The sequence below is a fragment of the Perca flavescens genome, chromosome 8, assembly GCF_004354835.1.
Source record: "Perca flavescens isolate YP-PL-M2 chromosome 8, PFLA_1.0, whole genome shotgun sequence".
NCBI lineage: Eukaryota > Metazoa > Chordata > Actinopteri > Perciformes > Percidae > Perca > Perca flavescens.
In genome coordinates, this window is record NC_041338.1 from 13,585,254 (window position 1) to 13,604,049 (window position 18,796).

Here is an 18,796-nt window from a genome sequence, read left to right on the forward strand (position 1 = left end):
TTTGTTTGTGTGTGTTTGACGTGCACAGTGACACATGAGGTTCAACATGAGCTTGAATGGAAAGATGGAGACACGTAACAGTCACGTCGGTTCTCACAGATCTGTGAATAGTCATGTTCACAGAGAAACACACACACACACACACACACACACACACACACACACACACACACACACACACACACACACACACACACACACACACACACACACACACACACACACAGAAAATGTTCTGGGAGTGTTTACTGTACTGTGACCGTCCAGATGTTCTCTGCTGACTATTGCTAACTCACAGAACCAAAGCTGTTGTGTTGTTGGTGAAGTTTATATATTTTGGTCAGTAGCTCTTCCAGTCTTCCTTGAAAAAAGTCTTTTCTCAAGTGATTTTTAAAGACTTGTCATTTGAAGTAATTTAAAAAACCCTTTCACTTGCACTTCAATCCTCATCCTCTGCATCACCGTCATGGTCTTCCAGCACTATTAATTATAGAGCAGTTAAACGTGACTGACTGAGCACCGCTGTGAAACTTGCCATTAATCACTACATCCCATGATGCAGCAGCAGGGAGGGTGGAAGCCCTGAACTTGACCTCCTTTTGCCGGTTTCTGTTGCAGTGGTGGAGCGTCTCTTGACTTAATGGTGTCAACTCAGCTTTTATGTTCAAGCAATTACCTTCTCTTGCTCTGTTAGCAGGCTGTATTGTCTAACCTAGACAATTTCTTTTGTTGTGCTGCCAGTTGAGCTCCACAGAGAAATTTCCTGTGTGTAATTTTGGTGCAGAGAAATAACAAACCAATGTACTCCTGTCTTCAACAGCAGCCTTCTTCGCTACACCAATGGAACAATGTGAATGTGTCACTGATAGATGGTGGCCTATATTTTGAATTTATATGTTAAGGATACAAATCCTTTTAAAGTATTCAAATTGTTACTCAGTCACTGCAGATTAGTTATATTCAGCAAATGACATTTAACATCCGAATGTAGTTAATTTCTCCTCAACGTATTCAATATTTCCACCTCTGTCCCCTTTCTTTTTATCGTACCTCAGAGGCCTCAGGGCACAGCACCCCAGAGCCCAAAGATGATCTGGCAGGCCTTGAGGAAAGCATTTGGCAGACCGCTCATTCTCAGCATCACATTCCGCTTCCTGGCTGACCTGCTGGGCTTCGCCGGCCCTCTCTGCATTTCCGGCATCGTCCACAACATCAGCAAGGACAACCGCACCATTCAGCAGCCGGTGAGGGGTCAACCATACTGTAAAAAAGGCTTCAATGGTGTCCGATTTTATTAGTAGAACAATGAAACAACCATTTTCATCTTTTCACGTTTCATCTTTGTTACATTCTCCAGTTAAGTTTCTTAAGGTTTTCCAAAATTTGGCAGTCAAACTTTATAACGTTTTATTTGCAGAGACAAAAACAAAAGTTTTCACCTGCTTGTTTAGGAATTCTTTTCCTCAGCTGCAGTTTTTTTTTTCTTCCTTCAACAACTTTTTGCTGTCTTTTGCCGAAATAATGTATTTAATGTACTGTATGTAATGTACCTTCTGTACTTTTTTATATAACATTACATACTCATGACTAAATGAGCAGCACTAAAAGTCAAGTTTGGGAAAAACAATGCTTAGTTATCATATATTAAGAGCTTCATTAGGACTGTGTGTGTTAGTGTGTGTGTGTGTTGTGTGATCAATTTGATAGTGCTGACAGCGTGACAAACGTCACACAGACCGAAATCTTTCGGTTGAAATAAACAAAACTGTTGTAACTTTGGCAGACACTCGTGTGCTGCGGCATTGGTTGGCACAGGAGTTTGGGCTCAAAGTTAACATTTTCTGTAAAAACATGTCGATGTTGTCAGAAATGAACAGAGAACTGAGACAAGGATTCAGACACAGACAAGCACATATTTAGCAGATGTGACAGACCCGTCACATGTCTTCCTCCTGCCTCTCAAATGTCACTGAGGAGACGTTTATGATGCCCTCTCTCCCTGGTGCACCTGCCCCAATGGTGTACTAATTTAATCCTCATCAAATATGAATGAGACTTATTGCTGCCGGAGTTGTCTCGGTTTCGACAGGGCAGACTGCCATATCAGACAGCCGCTCAGGCATCCTTCTGTAAGAATAACTCTTAAACTGTTAGTTTGAAATCCACGTCCACACAAACCAGTGTAATATCAAAAGTTAATTGGGAAATGGTTGAAAGCCTTGCCAAGCACTAAAAGTAAATGTTCTCGACAGCATGTCAGTTTAGAGAGAAGATTGAAAATAGTCCTGTTTCTGAAAAATTGGCAATTTCAACCAATGCGACTGTAGCAGGATAGCCTTTCTGGGTCTTATAGAGAGAAAGAGTTAGAAAAGTGTTTTTTTGCAGTGGGATGAGAAAGAGACCAGATCAATTTCAAAGATGAGTGGATGTGGAGTTGAGGCACGTTTCTAATCAATAATTTGTAATCCTGAGTGAATGACTTCTACATGATGCAGAATTAATTAATCTTTGAGGGAGATACCGTATCCTTCTCTTGTAGCTGAGCCATTCTCATTTGGTTTCCATCTCACACTCCACATATCAGCTGTGTGACTCCTAGGGCTCCCATTCCCTTCAGTTTGATTGAATTTCACACACAATTTTGTAGCCTGCTGTGAAATAGATATTATACATTTTAAATGGTTACAGCTAACCTTGACTTTTGAAGTGATGGAACAAAAAACAATTTTAGTTGAAACTCATCACTGACAGAAATTCTCCAAGTCGAATCCAGTCCTGCAAAGTTCAGTTTGTGTGATCGACGACCTGACCTGACTAACAATGGTAAATTGGTCGATACCTTTCTCTCCCTCTCTCCCTGTGTGTCCCTGCTTCCAGATAAGGTTGCTGGGGATCAATTTCATTTCCTCCAAGGAGTTTCTGGAGAATGCATATGTGCTGACTGTGCTGCTCTTCTTCGCCCTGCTCCTTCAGAGGACCTTCCTCCAGGCCTCCTACTATGTGGCCATTGAAACGGGCATCAACCTGCGCGGGGCCATTCAGGTAAAGGAAATTCTCCATGTAACATGTGACTGCCAAAAACAGTTTATTGAGGTTCTACTGTTTGTCCACATGGATCTAAATGTGGTTGTCCTCTCCCCAGACAAAAATCTACAACAAGATCACACGTCTGTGCACCTCCAACATGTCCATGGGCGAGTTAACTGTTGCTCAGATCTGTAACCTGGTCGCTATAGATACCAACCAGCTCATGTGGTTCTTCTTCCTCTGTCCTAACCTGTGGGCCATGCCAGTACAGGTAAGAAACTTGCTTTTCTACTTTTCAGTTTTTGCAGTCCCAATGTGTTATCTCTTTAAGCGGCGTAGCCCTGACTTGTAGTTACCTTTTGAGTAGGCACGTGTCATTTTTGCCATTTTGCTGCCTTTCTGTTATTGCATGGTAGCCTGGTCCTACCAGACTCTCGTACATTTCATTTGTACAGAGAGGAGGAGGGCCACAACATCATGGCCACCAACACAACTCAGCAAATATTGTTCTTGCTAACTTCTGGATATTCAGCAGCGTTGCCACAACGGACCGAATGGCTTCGCTCGCATCTTTCTCCACCGCCATTACAGAACTACAACTCAAACTAGCGCACGACCTCAACGTCATCGTTCTCATCCACTCCCTCTGTTCGCTGATTGGACCGGTAAAGATTTGGCCGGAGAAAACCCGCAAATACACCGCAAACCCAGACGGCGTACTGAAGGAAAATGAAAATTGAGCGGAAGTACGTTGGAGGGCTTGGAGGCTAATTGCATGGCTCATTCCTTGTATTGTGTATTGTTGCACTATTTTCTTTGTGTTAGACTTTTCAAAGGTGTTTGTTCCACTGTGTTTTTGTTTGCACTGGATGTGGATTGTTGTGTGCTGCATTGTGCTGCATTCATGGCCATAGGCTATATAACATTAAGGAAACCGAGGTCCGGACTTGGTATTATTTTTTTCCCCAAAAAAGTGATTTAACTACCTACAATGAACTTGAACAACGCCAAGATATGACTTGTTCCTCCGTCTGATCATCATCACCGTAATTGTTTGTGGGTGGTAAGTGACTGAGTAGGCGGTGAAGTGGATTATCTTGTTGTAACTATACGATCTTTGGTCAATGCGGTGATTTTTTGGTATACTGTCAACTTGTCTCACATTTGAAGCTACTTATATACAATAGTTGCTCTACAAATGTCTTGAAATGTGCATACTTATGGCGCTTTTCCATTACATGGTACCTACTCGCCTCGCCTCGACTCTACTCGCCTTTTTTGGTTTTCCATTACGAAAAAAAGTACCTGGTACCTGCTAACAAGTAAATTTTTTAGTACCTGCTCAGTCGAGGTTCCAAGCGAGCTGAGGCGAGCCGAGAAGGTGACGTGAAACCCTGCAGGCTGCTGATTGGTCGGAAAGAAGCGTCACTGATCACTGCATTGCTAGCGAGAGTTTAGCCAGCGGTGTTTTTTTGCTGCCGGAGGCTCCACGCAGAGCTTTCTCCGTAGCATACAAGTGGCCTGATGGTTATACTGGTGCGCTGGTGTGTGCATGTGTGATGTGTGTGTGTCGAGTCGCCGTATGTGTGTGTGTGGGGAGCTAGTGAGCGAGGGAGAAGTGAGAGAGTGATGGCGATTATCTCCGCAGCGAGTAGCGACTCTAGAGTCATATATATGTGAGAGAAACAAAGCGAGTAGCGACTCTAGAGTCATATATATGTGACCACGGTGGGAAATCTGGAGCAGTAAACGTTAACTATCTCTTTGATATCATGTTGTTTATGGAGACGGAGAACCAGGAAATGCGTCGGGGATATGTCAATGGGAAAAGCAAGCTACTAAGCCACGCCCACGGCAGTCGCTATGACGACCAGCCACGCTGAGGCGATACTAAAATCTGCAATGGAAAATGGACGCACAGCGAGTCGAGGCGAGTAGAGTCGAGTAGAGTCGAGTAGAGTCGAGGCGAGTCGAGCAGGTACCATGTAATGGAAAAACGCCATTAGATCAGTGAAAAAAAAAGAAATTGGTATTGCTAAAATCCTGGATACGGGCATGGCTGCATGTTGTCTTTATTATAGTATATCATGCCTTACATCGTCTTTTCTCATGAGGTTCATAGTACAGGGCAAAGCTCACTTAACTATTAAGTGAAATACAGGATTGATGTGAAGGCTGAAAAAGGAGCATCACGTGTTACAGCCCCTCTGGGAAGATTCACTGCAAATGTGTGCAGTTGATTGCTAGCGAACCAGAAGGCAGGGTCTGAAACTGTAGGTGCAGGGGGTGGATTTGGCTTTCTTCAACAACTGTTTGTTATACAAATCAGACAGGCTTTTTAAAATGCTGACCTATAAGTGAAATGTGTAATTCATCACACACAGTACTGTATAATCAATGCTGATATTCATAAATCAATAAATCCTCAGGATAAATTAGAGTTGAAACCAACCACCCTGGTGAATCATAAAAATACAATTTCAGCAAATACTGGAGGTCAGTTTGTTTCTCAAGGAAATCCAGTGTCCCAGGAAACCTATATGTGAGTTAATTCATATATTTTTTTATACTTTGCGCTCTATTCAAGATATTTTCTTGTCATACTTACCTGCTGTTTCTTTCTACCCTGTGGCTTCTAATCCAACTTTACCTGAAATATACATATATATATTAGGGTTGTCAATCGATTAAAAAAAATGTACTAATTAATTGCACAATTTGCTGTAATTAATCGCGATTAATCGCTTTTTTTAAATTGAGAAGAAGCTTATTGAGAAGCTTATAATAATGGATATTTAAATGCTAAATCACTTAACTTTGCAAATATGAAGAAAAAAACAAACAAGGAAAGGTTCTGCTAAGTTCAGAATGTTTAATATCTTTCAGAACAACAGCAGCAACAATTTGGCTTAGTCCTGCTGAAGGCTGCTGAAACGGCTAGAAACTGTCTGACTTAGGGCTGGGCGATATGGTTGAAAACTGTATCACGATATAAGTTTTTCATATCGGTCGATATTGATAATTATTGATATTTTTTATGACCTATTTAAAATAAGGACCAGGAGAAAAATATATTAAATTTAAACATTTTTATTTAAAACTTAACCCTGCTCTGATTATAATCCCCTCAATTATAAAAGCAGAAATGTCAACACAACCATGGAAAACATAATTAAAATGTAAACAGGTCTAAAATCACAATGAACACTTAACAATTATCTCTTAACATTAAGGTGCAAAATTAACGAATAAGTAAGAAATGCTTAATAAAGTGTCATAAAATAGAGCAAAGTGTTAGGGGAACTATTTTCTGCAGGTTTAGTGCTAGGTTGGTAACCTGGCTTCTGGACAGTGTTCAGCATGTCTGCCTTCGTTATTTCTTTGTAGCGTTTAGTAAGGCGCTGATGCAGAGTACCTCTCCATGGCGCTCTGCTGCTTGTAGTGTTTAGTAAGGCGCTGATGCAGAGTACCTCTCCATGGTGCTCTGCTGCTTGTAGTGTTTAGTAAGGCGCTGATGCAGAGTACCTCTCCATGGCGCTCTGCTGCTTGTGCCGTGTTGCAGCTGCAGATGTTGTTGGACGTTGATGGCGGATACGGCTGTGCTCGAAAGTGTGGCGCGGCTAAAGTGGTAAAACAAGTTTATGGTCGCATACCAGTGTTGGTGGGGACGACGGTCTGATTTTTTTACTGGTCTGACTACGGTCAGACTTATAAAATCCCCAAAACTGCCATACTGACTTTTCCTGTTTTATCAACAATTTCCTCGCTCGCTCCGGCACTCACTTTCCACTCCACGCCGGTTCTGTTATTGAAGAACACGAGACAGCGATGTGGCGCAACCAAACATGATAGTGTTACATGATTGGCTGTTAGAGTGTCACTCCCCACGTTGCTAGGTTGCCAGAGAGTGAGGGCCTTTGTTCATGCAACCAAACTTGATTCACAACCTCTGGTTTCTTCTGATGAAGAAAAACAAGTTATCGAACGTTTTATCGACCGCATTTTCTATTGATATTGATTATGTGTCTATCGCGATACATATCGTTATCGTTTTATCGCCCAGCCCTAGTCTGACTTGAGAACAGATTTTTGTCACCGTCCCCGGCTGCTGTCGCCTGCTCTCGTCTAGGCGAGGCGCAGTTCATCTCCAACGAGCCTATGTTCAGTCGGCGGCAGGGCAGTCGGGATTCACCCAGAAATGGCGAGCAGGATGAGGTGACTAGAGTCTCTCAAAATCTGACGAAAATCTTCTAAACTGACCTTTGTTGAGCTGAAATGAAGACAGATTCAGCAACTGCACGGCCTATTTCTCGCTTAAAATGTTTTCAGAAACATGTTTCAGTGAACTATCTTAGTACAATATGAGATCGTATTCTGAACGGCCGCCATGACAGTCTGGCTTTGGATTTCCGGAGAAAACAAACCCATGTGACGCATTCGTCCAATCAGCTGCCGGTTTTCATTACTTGGGCAACAATACAGAGTAGCGCCGCCTGCTGTTATGGAGGCGTATTACGTTTCTCAGCCGCCACATGAAGTAAACAAACACAGCTGCGTTAATTTCGTTAATTTTTTTTTTAACGAGTTAAATATTAAAAATGAACATAAAAAATGAACGCGTTAATTTTGACAGCCCTAATATATATATATATATATATATATATATATATATATATATATATGGGACATATATATAGCCACATTTACCTGCTGCTGTTGCATATTGTTCATTTAGAGCAGGGGTCACCAACCTTTTCTAAACTGAGAGCTACTTCATGGGTATTGAGTCATACGAAGGGCTACCAGTTTGATACACTCTTCTGAAATAACAAATGTGCTCAGTTTGCCTTTAGTTACAGTATATATGATTATTAATGATTAATGATGCTCATCTATGTGAAGACACTGATCATGTTAATGATTTCTCACAATAATTACCAACAATGACTTAACAAGGTGGGAAACAGATAATATCAATATTACATTTTTATTTTTAGAACAGGCCTGAGGGTTCCTCATGTGGTCCTTGGGGGCTACCTGGTGCCCGTGGGCACTGTGTTGGTGACCCGTGATTTAGAGCAACAATAGCTGTGGTGAAAGAGCAGCAGAGATGACTTTTTAATGATTGACCACAAGACTTTTCAGAGAGGAAAATGGACACTAGGGCTGTCCCAAACGATTAGTTTTTAAGCGATTAATCTAGCGATTATTTTTTCAATTAGTCGACTAATCTAAAGATTTATTTTTCGATTAATCTAACAATTAATTTTTCAATTAGCAATTATTTTCCCACTGCTCAATTATTAACAATTTACACAAAACAAATTTCAATAAGGTTCAAATCTCTATTTATTAAAATTGTTTAACACTGCTCTGTTCAAGTAAAATGAATTTGTAGTGCAACCTGAAGCCAGATGTAGGCTATCAATCCAACAACAACAAAAAGTCACACACAGGAGGAATACAAAAAATAAAAACTAGTAGGCTAAACAGAGCAACTGCAAAAAGAGTAGCCTGTATTTGCTTTTTTCAGCAGTAGCCTAATCGGTAAAATAATGAATAAGCTCTTGTTTAACATCCAAGCTCTTGTCCCTTTAATCTTACAAAAAAAGTGCAATTTTAGCAATATATGAAATCAGATGTATCAAATAAATCGAACATAAGGCAAGTTTTAGAGTATCTAATATAACACTGTAATCAATTGGGTCCCTCATGATGATGGTAAACCAAAGAAATAACACTGCCGACTGACCTCGTTTGATGATGCTTAATGTTAAGTCATTAAAACGAATCAACGGACTAACATACCCTTGGGCTACTACTGGGAACACATTCTGTGTCACTATGTTGATAATCGCACATGCTTGGGAGCAAAGCTTAGATCGGGCACAAAAAATCAAGCCTGACCCTACCCAAGCCCGTGCACGTTGTGTCCGAGCCTGGCCCGGCCCGACACATTAACTGGAATTATGAGCCCGAGCCCAATTTTAACCCGACTATTTTTTTTTATACGTGGGCCGTTATAACTGTTATAACTGCTATAACGTTTTATAAAGGACTCGTGAGATATCTGAACCAATTTGGCCTGGTTGCGCAATTATCAAAGACTACAGATGGGGGAGACACGATTTAGCACAGTTTACCTCACATTCAAGTCAGTGCAGGACATATACCTACAGGAGAAGCTGGAGAGGCATAGCTTTCTCCCCACCCAATTAGGCTAATACGTAAAGTAATGATTAAATAAACACAAATGCTTGATCAAAGGCCCGGCCCGGTCCGGGGGTCAAGTTCGGGCTCGGGCAGAGAATCTAAAGATTTTTAGACTTTTTCTCAACATGTTGTTGAACTTGCGAGGAATCCATACTTGCGCTGTTACTGGAGGCAGCCATGTTACTTTTAGATTTCTACGCGGTGCTTCGATGCAAACTATTTGTGTCGACGCATTTACGTAATTGATGAAGTTGACTACTTCGACAAATCCTCCCAGCCCTAATGGACACGATTTAGACATGGAAACACATTGGCCCAAGGGGGTAAGCCAGCCTCCACAAAGCGCCTACTATGGCGCCATTTTGATGCTACCTAGCTCTCACCCGCTGTTAGCATTCCATTGACTGTCATTCATTTTGATGTCACTTTGACAGCGAATAACTTTACATCTGAAGCGTTTAAAGACTTTATTTGTCCATTGTTTATTTCTAAAGAAACACGACAATGTATGAAAGGCTCCATTACCTTGTATCTCACGTTATGGCTCCGTAGCAACTGTTTTTGTAAAAATAGGCTAACGATTGTGTCATTACCAAGCGACTTCCTGTCGCATAGTAGAGGAATTACCGTACAGGAGAAGCTCACAGGCAACTTCGACTTACATTAGCTGTTTAAGTTTAATTACTCATGTTAACTAGCATGTTAGTTAGCAATAATTAGCCTGTGCCTATGTTATCTCCTTACATATACCTACCCTCTCCCGTCTCTGTAAGATTGGGAATGATTAAGATTTCTCTTGGCACAGCTACCAGAAGACTTACAACTTTCAGACAGGTTGCTCACGTCACATCTACGTCATCAAGCTCAGTCGAAAGCTGCGCAGTAACGCTCGAAATCCATGGCGTCACTTTCTGCCATTTCTTTTACTGTCTATGAATCAGCCACATGTTATTTTAGCATTCGTACAATGGTTTGGTGGTGATGGACTTTTTCATTTAGCAGAAATTGCTTTTTTGCAGCAAACAATACAGTAAACTACTATTACACTGATTCTATTCCATATGGCCTGATATTTCTTCTGGCTTATTATGGTTTGGTTGGCACCACATACTGTGTCCTCTTATCTCTTTACAGCAGGAAGCACTCTCACATATGTTTCTCCCATATGCTGACAATTTTAAAATTAAAAACAATTGTATAGTACTTTGTTGTCTGGCCAAGTCAAACAGGCAGCACAAAAATTGAGAATGTCATGAATAAAAAGACACATCAGGTCAGAAGCAGGCTGTGTTAACACCCTTCAGTAGCAGTATGCTGCTGCTGGTGCCTCTGAGGTCTGAGCTGCATTAGTGTTATCTACCTACCTGTCTCCCCCAAACTGTCAATGAATCCATTGTGCTCAATTTTAATTGCCCCCTACCCTGATGGGATGCAACATTGTGCTTTTGGAGGTCCATCGTTTTCTAGGGCTTTGTTGCAGCTTCCAGTTACATTTGAATCCCCATGTTTTTCAGTCAAATGACTGGACTGACGTTAGCCCTTTTTGTCACCTCCCCGAATACATGTTAACAGGAATTGTTTGCAAAATTATCTGTCTCCAGGAACCAGTTCTGTACCGTATCCAACCTTTTAGCATAAAGTGTGTTCAGTATTAGGCCCTTTTCACAGCAGACATTTTTACTTCTCATAGTAGAAAATGCACAGGAAACTGGCCATTTGCATCGTGTAGCTTGCTAGCTTGAAGTTTGTTGTTTCCCGTAGTGAAGGGATTTTGAGAATGGCAACACACAGAGGGCTAGATTTATCAAGCCGTTTGCGCCTGTTTCCAGGCGCTAATTGGTCGCAAAGACGGACGTAACCGATGCGGGCTATTTACAAACAGGGCGCACTTGGGTAAAATCACAGATTGTCTGCCACATGAGCGAGAAGAGACAAGTTGCGCTTTCAATATGCATTCGTGGGAGGGGTGGGGAAAGGGGGAGTTCCACCCAAAAAGGTTGGAGGATAAGCGCAAAGTGCACCTAATTATATATTCCGTGGTATTTATAAAGAAGGGAAATTCTCCGCCTCTTAAAAGCAGGTCTAAACCAACTGCAATCGAGTTTCCTCGTAGACCTTTATGCCGCTGGTGAAATGGCAACAGTAATTTGAGCAAGACAAAGACATAGGCAAGGCTGAAAATATTTTTTACACGAGAATCACACTTTGTCAGTGAACACAACATCATTTAGCGTTACAGATCAAGTAGCCATGCAATATTAGAGTTAGAAGAAATCAAAGATGAAATTGAATCTCCCACTCAGCGTTCACATTCCATTCCAGCAGTTGTTAAACTCCTCGCTACATTACAAATATTGGCATCATGATCATTTCAAACAGTCATAGCATCAGCAGTGGGAATATCGCAGTCTGCACTCAGCCATATCATAGCACAAGTACCGCTTTGCTACAGCGCAATTTACGGTATAGTGGGCGGAGAAAGACGCTGATTGCCTGATGGGTGTCAGGGTTGATAAATACTACGCAAAATGTGGAAGCATAGCATGCGCTATTACGGATGTCAGGCTTTATCCTGGAAATGTACTTTCGTTGATCCAGACTAGATATTTGTTAAAGTGACCACAGGGACAAACTCCCAAATGGTCAGTAGCAGACTACAGTAGTTCTTGAGGTGCTAAGAGATGCAGTTCTGAAGCAGTCTGGCGAATTAGAAGGAGTGATGATACATTATGCAACTGTATGTGTCGTGACGCTTTTTAACAAGAACACATACTTAAATCAGGCGTGATTCATGTGAGAGGCTGACAGAAACGGCATAGAGGTTAGTGGCTCTACAATTGTACACTGCCATGCTAAATGCAATGGTTACATGAGACTCATACCTAAGTGGCAGTCATTGTTTCTTTTTTATAGTTATTACAAGGAACTCAAATCACACCCTGCGTTTCTCTCGCCCACCTCGTTTCCAGTGGTGGTAGGCGGATTGATCCAAATATCGGTAATACCAGTGTAATGAGATTAATACTTTAGTTTTAGTTTCATTCCAGTATGCACTGCTGCGGTTTCATCAAAGAGGCGACCTGGCTGTCTCTGTCTTACTTACTGTGTAAGTGCCGCTGCTTTCAAGTGCCGCTCCTGTCCCAGCGCAGAGCAGGCACACTTTGCTCCTCCTCCCCACTCTTGTGATTTGATGTTGTACCGTCACATGACTCAGCGATGCCAGGCAAACAAGAAAGCAACCAGCCAGGCCCGGCAGCGGCCAGCAGCACACACACACACACACACAAGCAGAACAGAGACGGAGCAGAAGAATGGCAGAGAGGAAGAGGAGCGCTGTCCTAGGTTTTAACTTATTAATTATCCAAAAGGAAAAATCACAAAAACACTTAAAGGTCATGAAAATTCATTCAGAATTAGCAATTTGAGGATGAATCCACCTTAATTATTATAAAGTATTGGTATTGTATCATTATCGGCGATACTGGCCCTGTATTTACTTGGGATTGGATCGATACCAAATTTTGCAGTATCACACACACAGTATAGTTTCCAGTGACACTGTGAAAGATGAAGGAGAGGGTGTGTAAATGTGAAATGTCACATCCATCTCCATCTGGTTCTGTGTGTCCTGGTGATTCCTGAATCCAGCATGCGTTCAGTATGATGCCAAAGACGGTGGGAAGAAGCCAAGAGCATGTGAAGACATGACTCATCACTGTTGTAAACCAGGAGAGAGATAGTTATTCTCTGGTGGTAGATAAGAAAAAGCTTGAGTTTTATCATTATTACGTCATTGTTCAACTTACTGACGAGTAAAGAGTTGTGTATTTGAAATCCAAAACCTTGTAGAAATTTCCGGCTTTTCATGTTCCTTCACTTGTAAGCATGCATGTCAGTGTATACATCCAGTTAAATGAGGATGTCTCTTCAAAGGCTGCTGTCATTCTCTCAACATTTGCTTTGCAGGTATCAGAAATGAGGGTTTTAAGATGTATGTCACCTGCCATATTCTTGCAATGTATGCTGATGTCATTATGCTCAAGGTCACTGCCTCTCACAAAGCTGTGCACTGTGCTAATACGGTTTTTATACGGTCAGTGGGGAGCGTTGTGTAACTGCAGACTGCCTCTTTGCACATCTTGTATTCCACATTTTTCTCTCTTAAAATGATATCTTTCTTTCTTCCTCTGTATCTTCCACTCTCAGATTATTCTGGGAGTGATCCTGCTCTACTACCTCTTGGGAATCAGTGCCTTGATTGGAGCAACCGTCATTGCTGTGTTAGCTCCTGTACAATACTTTGTGGCCACCAAGCTGTCCCAAACACAAAAGAGCACCCTGGTGAGTATTTCTCTTGGCTCTTTTACAAAAATGCAGTACTGATTGTGACTATTTTTGATCAATCCTTAGCCATACAAGCAGCTATGGAAGGTAGTGTTTGCTCTTCGTGCAGGCAGTTGTTCGGTCAGTCCACCACTTTGCCCACACAAAAATATCTTAACTATTGGATGAATTGCCATGCGATTTTGTACAGACAATAAGCTGTTGGATTGATCTGTAGAATATTTTGTACAAAAACTAATGGTGGCCAGAGCATGTGTCCTTATGACTTTGCTGATGCCCTGACTTTTTATCTACCACCGGCAGGTCAAAGTTTAGACATTTTCTGTAAAATATCTCAACATCTACTGGATTAATTGACACATATTTTGGTACAGACATTCATGAGCACTCAAGGATGAATCCTGCGGACGTTGGTGATCCCCTGACTTTTCCTACTTACTTTTAGTACCACCATGAGGTTGACATTTGTTCAGAGAGAAATTTCTATTGGATGGAATACCATGCAATTTGCTGCAGACATTCAAGGTCTTTGAGGACTTTCCCCCAATTTATCATCTAGCACCATTATCAGGACAAAGCCTTAATTTGTCCACTACTTTGATTTCCTTTGCAATCAGCATTGCAGCCTCGCAAAGCTGCTAGTGTAGCTTTAATCTCTTTGTTTTGTTATAATCATGGTGGAATCAAAGAATCTTAGAAACCTATTTTTCTAGGACAGCACAGAAAAATGTCTTCAATTGGTGTGACCTCTGAGCTGCGTTTGTTTTAAAGAGATCATGCAGAACTTTACAAACCGTGTTGCCCACCTTATACCAGGTAATGAAGTGGATGTAATGAGGGTGTTGAATCACACACACACACACACACACACACACACACACACACACACACATTTTAACCATTTATTTATGTCCACATAAAGAAAAATAGTACAGGGACACAAATATTACAGATGCAGTACAATACAAGACACAACTCGTGGACCAGTGGCACGCAGCATATTTTCACAATATCACTTAGCAAGCACAAAACTCACTTCTCGAGGATCTAAGTAGCACAATACTCAGTTCTTAAAGATATAAGTAGCAGCGTCTCCGCCATATGTGGCGGCTGCCAATAATAGCAGATATGGCGCAGTACTTTGCAAGCCGTTTCGCCCTCTTTTTGGTCATCCCAAGTTGTTGCAGCCCTCTTACTACCAGCCTGTGTGTGTTTCCTAGGCTACCAAATATGAAAACTAGTAGTGTGCACCTATAACCCAGCTCTGGTCACCAGGTGTAAGAGAGTACTAGAGGTACTACTGCAGTGGGGGAACATGGATGGTTTTACCTGATGATGTTTGAACATTCTTACTGAGGGAGGGAAGTGGTTTGATATGTCTTTCACTATGAGGTCTACTATTCTGTCATGACGTGCTATGTACATTCCTTTGTAGGCATGGCAGCCATTTAGGATGTGAGACAGAGTTTCAGTGATATGTTCTGAGGTGTGATGCAAGCAATTAGGGACCTGAGTTGTGGGAAACCAGATAGAGAGGTTGAGTCTGGTAGGGAGGACTTGTAATCTGGCTTTTACTGTGAATGTGAGAATGTCCTCATTGAGTGCAGAGTTCTTGAGGAATGAGTGGGACACAGAGTCAACAAAGGGAAGACATGCAAGTTTCCCCTGAAGTCTCAGTCCGATCCAGTGTTCATGTTGTTGATATTGGTGTAAATCCATAAGAGTTCTCCGGGCACCTGCAGATGTTAGCAGGTGACTGTGACCATCATATGTGGCTGTTGCCTTGACGGCAGTGTGAGGGTCAGTTATAATGTCCTCTGAGACCATCACAGTCCCAGAGTCAGACCGCACCCACTCCAGTGACACTCCTGTTCTAAAACAGAGGTCATTCAGATCTGGCCAATCCGACCAGACCCCAAAACCAAAAGAGTGGGTATCAAGCTTTCCACTGTTTTTTCTTTTGAATCCTAGGAAGTGGGGATCAGACTCCCTGGCTAATGGGACCTTGCGTCTTCTTAAGTCCAGGAACAGGGAGGATCGAGCCAGCTCCCTCACATCTTTATCGTTGCTGTTCAGCATGTTCAGAAGATGGGAAATCCGCATGCTGGTGTAGATCCACTCTATGTTTGGTACTCCCAGTCCCCCTTCCCACTGGGGGTGAAAGATAATGTCACGAGTGCTGTGTGTGTTGAGTCCAAACCATTTTTCGCACTAAACTCACTATTTTATTATTCATTTCATTCAGAACTTTCTGCTGGATGTGAATGTTGGAGAACAGATGTTGCACTTTTGACAGTGCTACCTGTCTGATAGCTTCCAGCTTCATAGTCAGAGGCAGTGGACAACAGTCAATCAGGTCCAACCTGGATGTAAACTCGGACAAGATGGTGTTCACTTGCTCCTTCCATTCTCCTGCAATGTTGATTTTATGTCCAAGGTAGCTGTATGTCTCATGAAGAGAATATACACGTATGGGTTTTGATGCTATTGTGAACTCAGGGCATTTATCAGTTTTTGAATGATACCATCGATTCCCTCCACTCCTCCTCTCGTACAGAACAGCACATTTTGTCTCCTTGATCTCCAGACCTGACCATTCCAGAAAGGAATCTGTCCTGGCGAGCATGTTTGTAATTATGCTCTCATCTCTGGAGGCTATCTGGACATCATCAGCATAGCCCTGTACTGGGTTGGGGGAGATGGCATGAGGGGGGGTACACTGACACATCCACTTTATCCATTGGTTGATGGCAATTTTGTTATAATCATGGTGGAATCAAAGAATCTTAGAAACCTATTTTTCTAGTACAGCACATAAAAATGTCTTCAATTGGTGTGACCTCTGAGCTGCGTTTGTTTTAAAGAGATCATGCAGAACAAACCGTGTTGCCCTCCTTATACCAGGTAATGAAGTGGATGTAATGAGGGTGTTGAATCACACACACACACACACACACACACACACACACACACACACACACACACACACACACACACACACACACACACACACACACACACACACACACACTTAGCTGGACACCTCAAGAGAGTTTAACAGTCATTGTCCTCAAATATTCGTTTTATCTGGATAGAAGGAACGACAAATTAAGCAAGATATGCTCATCTCGGCTCAAGCCTTTCTGCTGCTTCTAACTGACACAAAGCTGCTATTCAATAAGTTCAGTCCAATAAAATGTAATGCTATGGTTTCCTTTAGTCGTTGATATTGTGGAGCGGGATTTTATACCAGGGAAGAAACACTTTCCTTTAATGGCTTAGATGTTTTTGTTGGCAGTTGAACCCATGAAGTAGAGTTCACGCCGACCTCTGGCTGTGCCTCTTATGGTTTATGTCCTTGATTTCCGATTACGGCTGTTTAATCAAAGTCTCACTTTTTTCTCCTTGCAGGAATACTCCAGTGAACGTCTAAAGAAGACCAATGAGCTGCTGCGGGGCATCAAGCTGCTGAAGCTGTACGCCTGGGAACACATCTTCTGTGACAGTGTGGAGGAGACCAGGGGCAAAGAGCTCACCAGCCTGCGGGCCTTTGCTCTTTACACATCCATCTCCAGTAAGGCACTTTGTTTTCTCTGCACACACTAAACTTTGCTCTCTCATATTTGGTCAGAAGGTCCCATGTTGTAAAATGTGAGATTTCCATGTCGTTTGATTATAAAGCAGGTTGAGGTGCTATATAAATACTATGAAAGTATCAACACATTCAATCCACAGAAACTGTGCCTTAAAATGAGCTGCCAGGACTTCTGTACTATTGTGATGTCACAAGTATACTATATATACACATAAATATAAACATAATATAAAGTGCTGCTACAGTGCAGTTACAGTCATTCCCTGGCTGAAATGACAGTGCAGAGATGGCAAGATCGCAGATGTAGAAAAAAGAAACTAAAACCGAGTGTTTCAGACAGAGGGTGAATATTCAGGTATATTCAGACAATCAGTTGAATAAAATGTCTTTTTTAACATTAAAGCATTAAACACTAGCAAACATTAAACATATTCTAGTAGAAACCCCAAATACAAGCATGAATCTAAAAAATGAGCATAATATGGAACATTTTATTAAATAAAAACATTCACAGGAAGGCACACGGCTTTGCACTATATCACTATTTACTTGACTATTGTATTTCTATTATAATTCCAACTTTATTGAATCCCACAATCTCCAGTCAACATTTATAATTCAACACATAAGTATGAAAATAACTGGATGTATAGATAACGAATGTTTTAGGCACAGCTAACATGGATTATTGTACTTTTTCATTTCCCGTTTACTCTACCTAAGGCATCACTGCATAACATGGCCACTCAATACTTATTTGTTTTCTACAGATTGTCCTCAATATCTTCATCCAGTTGAACATTGGATGCAGTCTGCATGGCTCCAGTCCTGTAATAGACTGTTTCTAATCTAAAATCAATAACTGCAGATTTAAGAAGACTGAGCGATCATGATTTCGTCCTTGACAAGAGTAATGGAACAGAGCGATTTCATGACTGTAATAGAAACCCAGATTTATCTATCATTAATGTAAAACTGAAACAACACTGTCACTGCAGTTACAACCTTGTTTTTACATGGTATTTCATGACATTTTGAATTAACTGCATAGTTGTGGATGGATGCAGTGTAGGAAAAAAATAGGCAACAAAGAGGGAAGACGAGCAACAAACGTCCTTAATTTATTACCCAGCATGAACTTGGAGACCGTTGGTCCCACAGCACACCACAAGTGATGCATTTTTGAGTTAGTTTAATTGGTTTCGAATGTTTTTTATGAATCCCAATTTTTTTTTATGCTCTCCTCCCACACTGTACATAACCACATAATCATTCATTTTAAATGACCCACCAAAATATTTGTGAATTAACATGGATTTTTTGTTGTTGAGAAAAATCAATGTACAGTAGCAATAAAACAAGTCAAAAATAGTAATTAAATAGCAACTAAAAATGTACTTTACATTGTTTATTTTCACTGGGTAAAGTTCTGAAAGATGCCTTCATATCCTCATGTCTGTTTTTTTTTCCTACTTTCAGTTTTCATGAATGCAGCCATTCCCATCGCAGCTGTGTTGACGGTGAGTTTAAATTCTAGCTCTACCATTAGTTCACCTAAGTGTAAATGATCCAAACTACTTTGCTCAATGTGCTTATAGTTGTGTCTAGTTATAAACA

The 18,796-nt window shown here is 41.4% G+C and overlaps 1 protein-coding gene across 1 annotated transcript in view; it reads left to right on the plus strand.

Annotated features, from left to right (window-relative positions):
- abcc8 (ATP-binding cassette, sub-family C (CFTR/MRP), member 8) overlaps positions 1-18,796 on the plus strand; it is a 72,923-nt gene that overhangs the window by 16,048 nt on the left and 38,079 nt on the right. The window contains exons 6-11 of the mRNA XM_028584666.1: positions 1,056-1,244; positions 2,878-3,042; positions 3,143-3,298; positions 13,447-13,581; positions 16,996-17,158; positions 18,659-18,699. Coding sequence (XP_028440467.1) covers positions 1,056-1,244; positions 2,878-3,042; positions 3,143-3,298; positions 13,447-13,581; positions 16,996-17,158; positions 18,659-18,699 — 849 coding nt within the window. The remainder of the gene's footprint in view (positions 1-1,055; positions 1,245-2,877; positions 3,043-3,142; positions 3,299-13,446; positions 13,582-16,995; positions 17,159-18,658; positions 18,700-18,796) is intronic.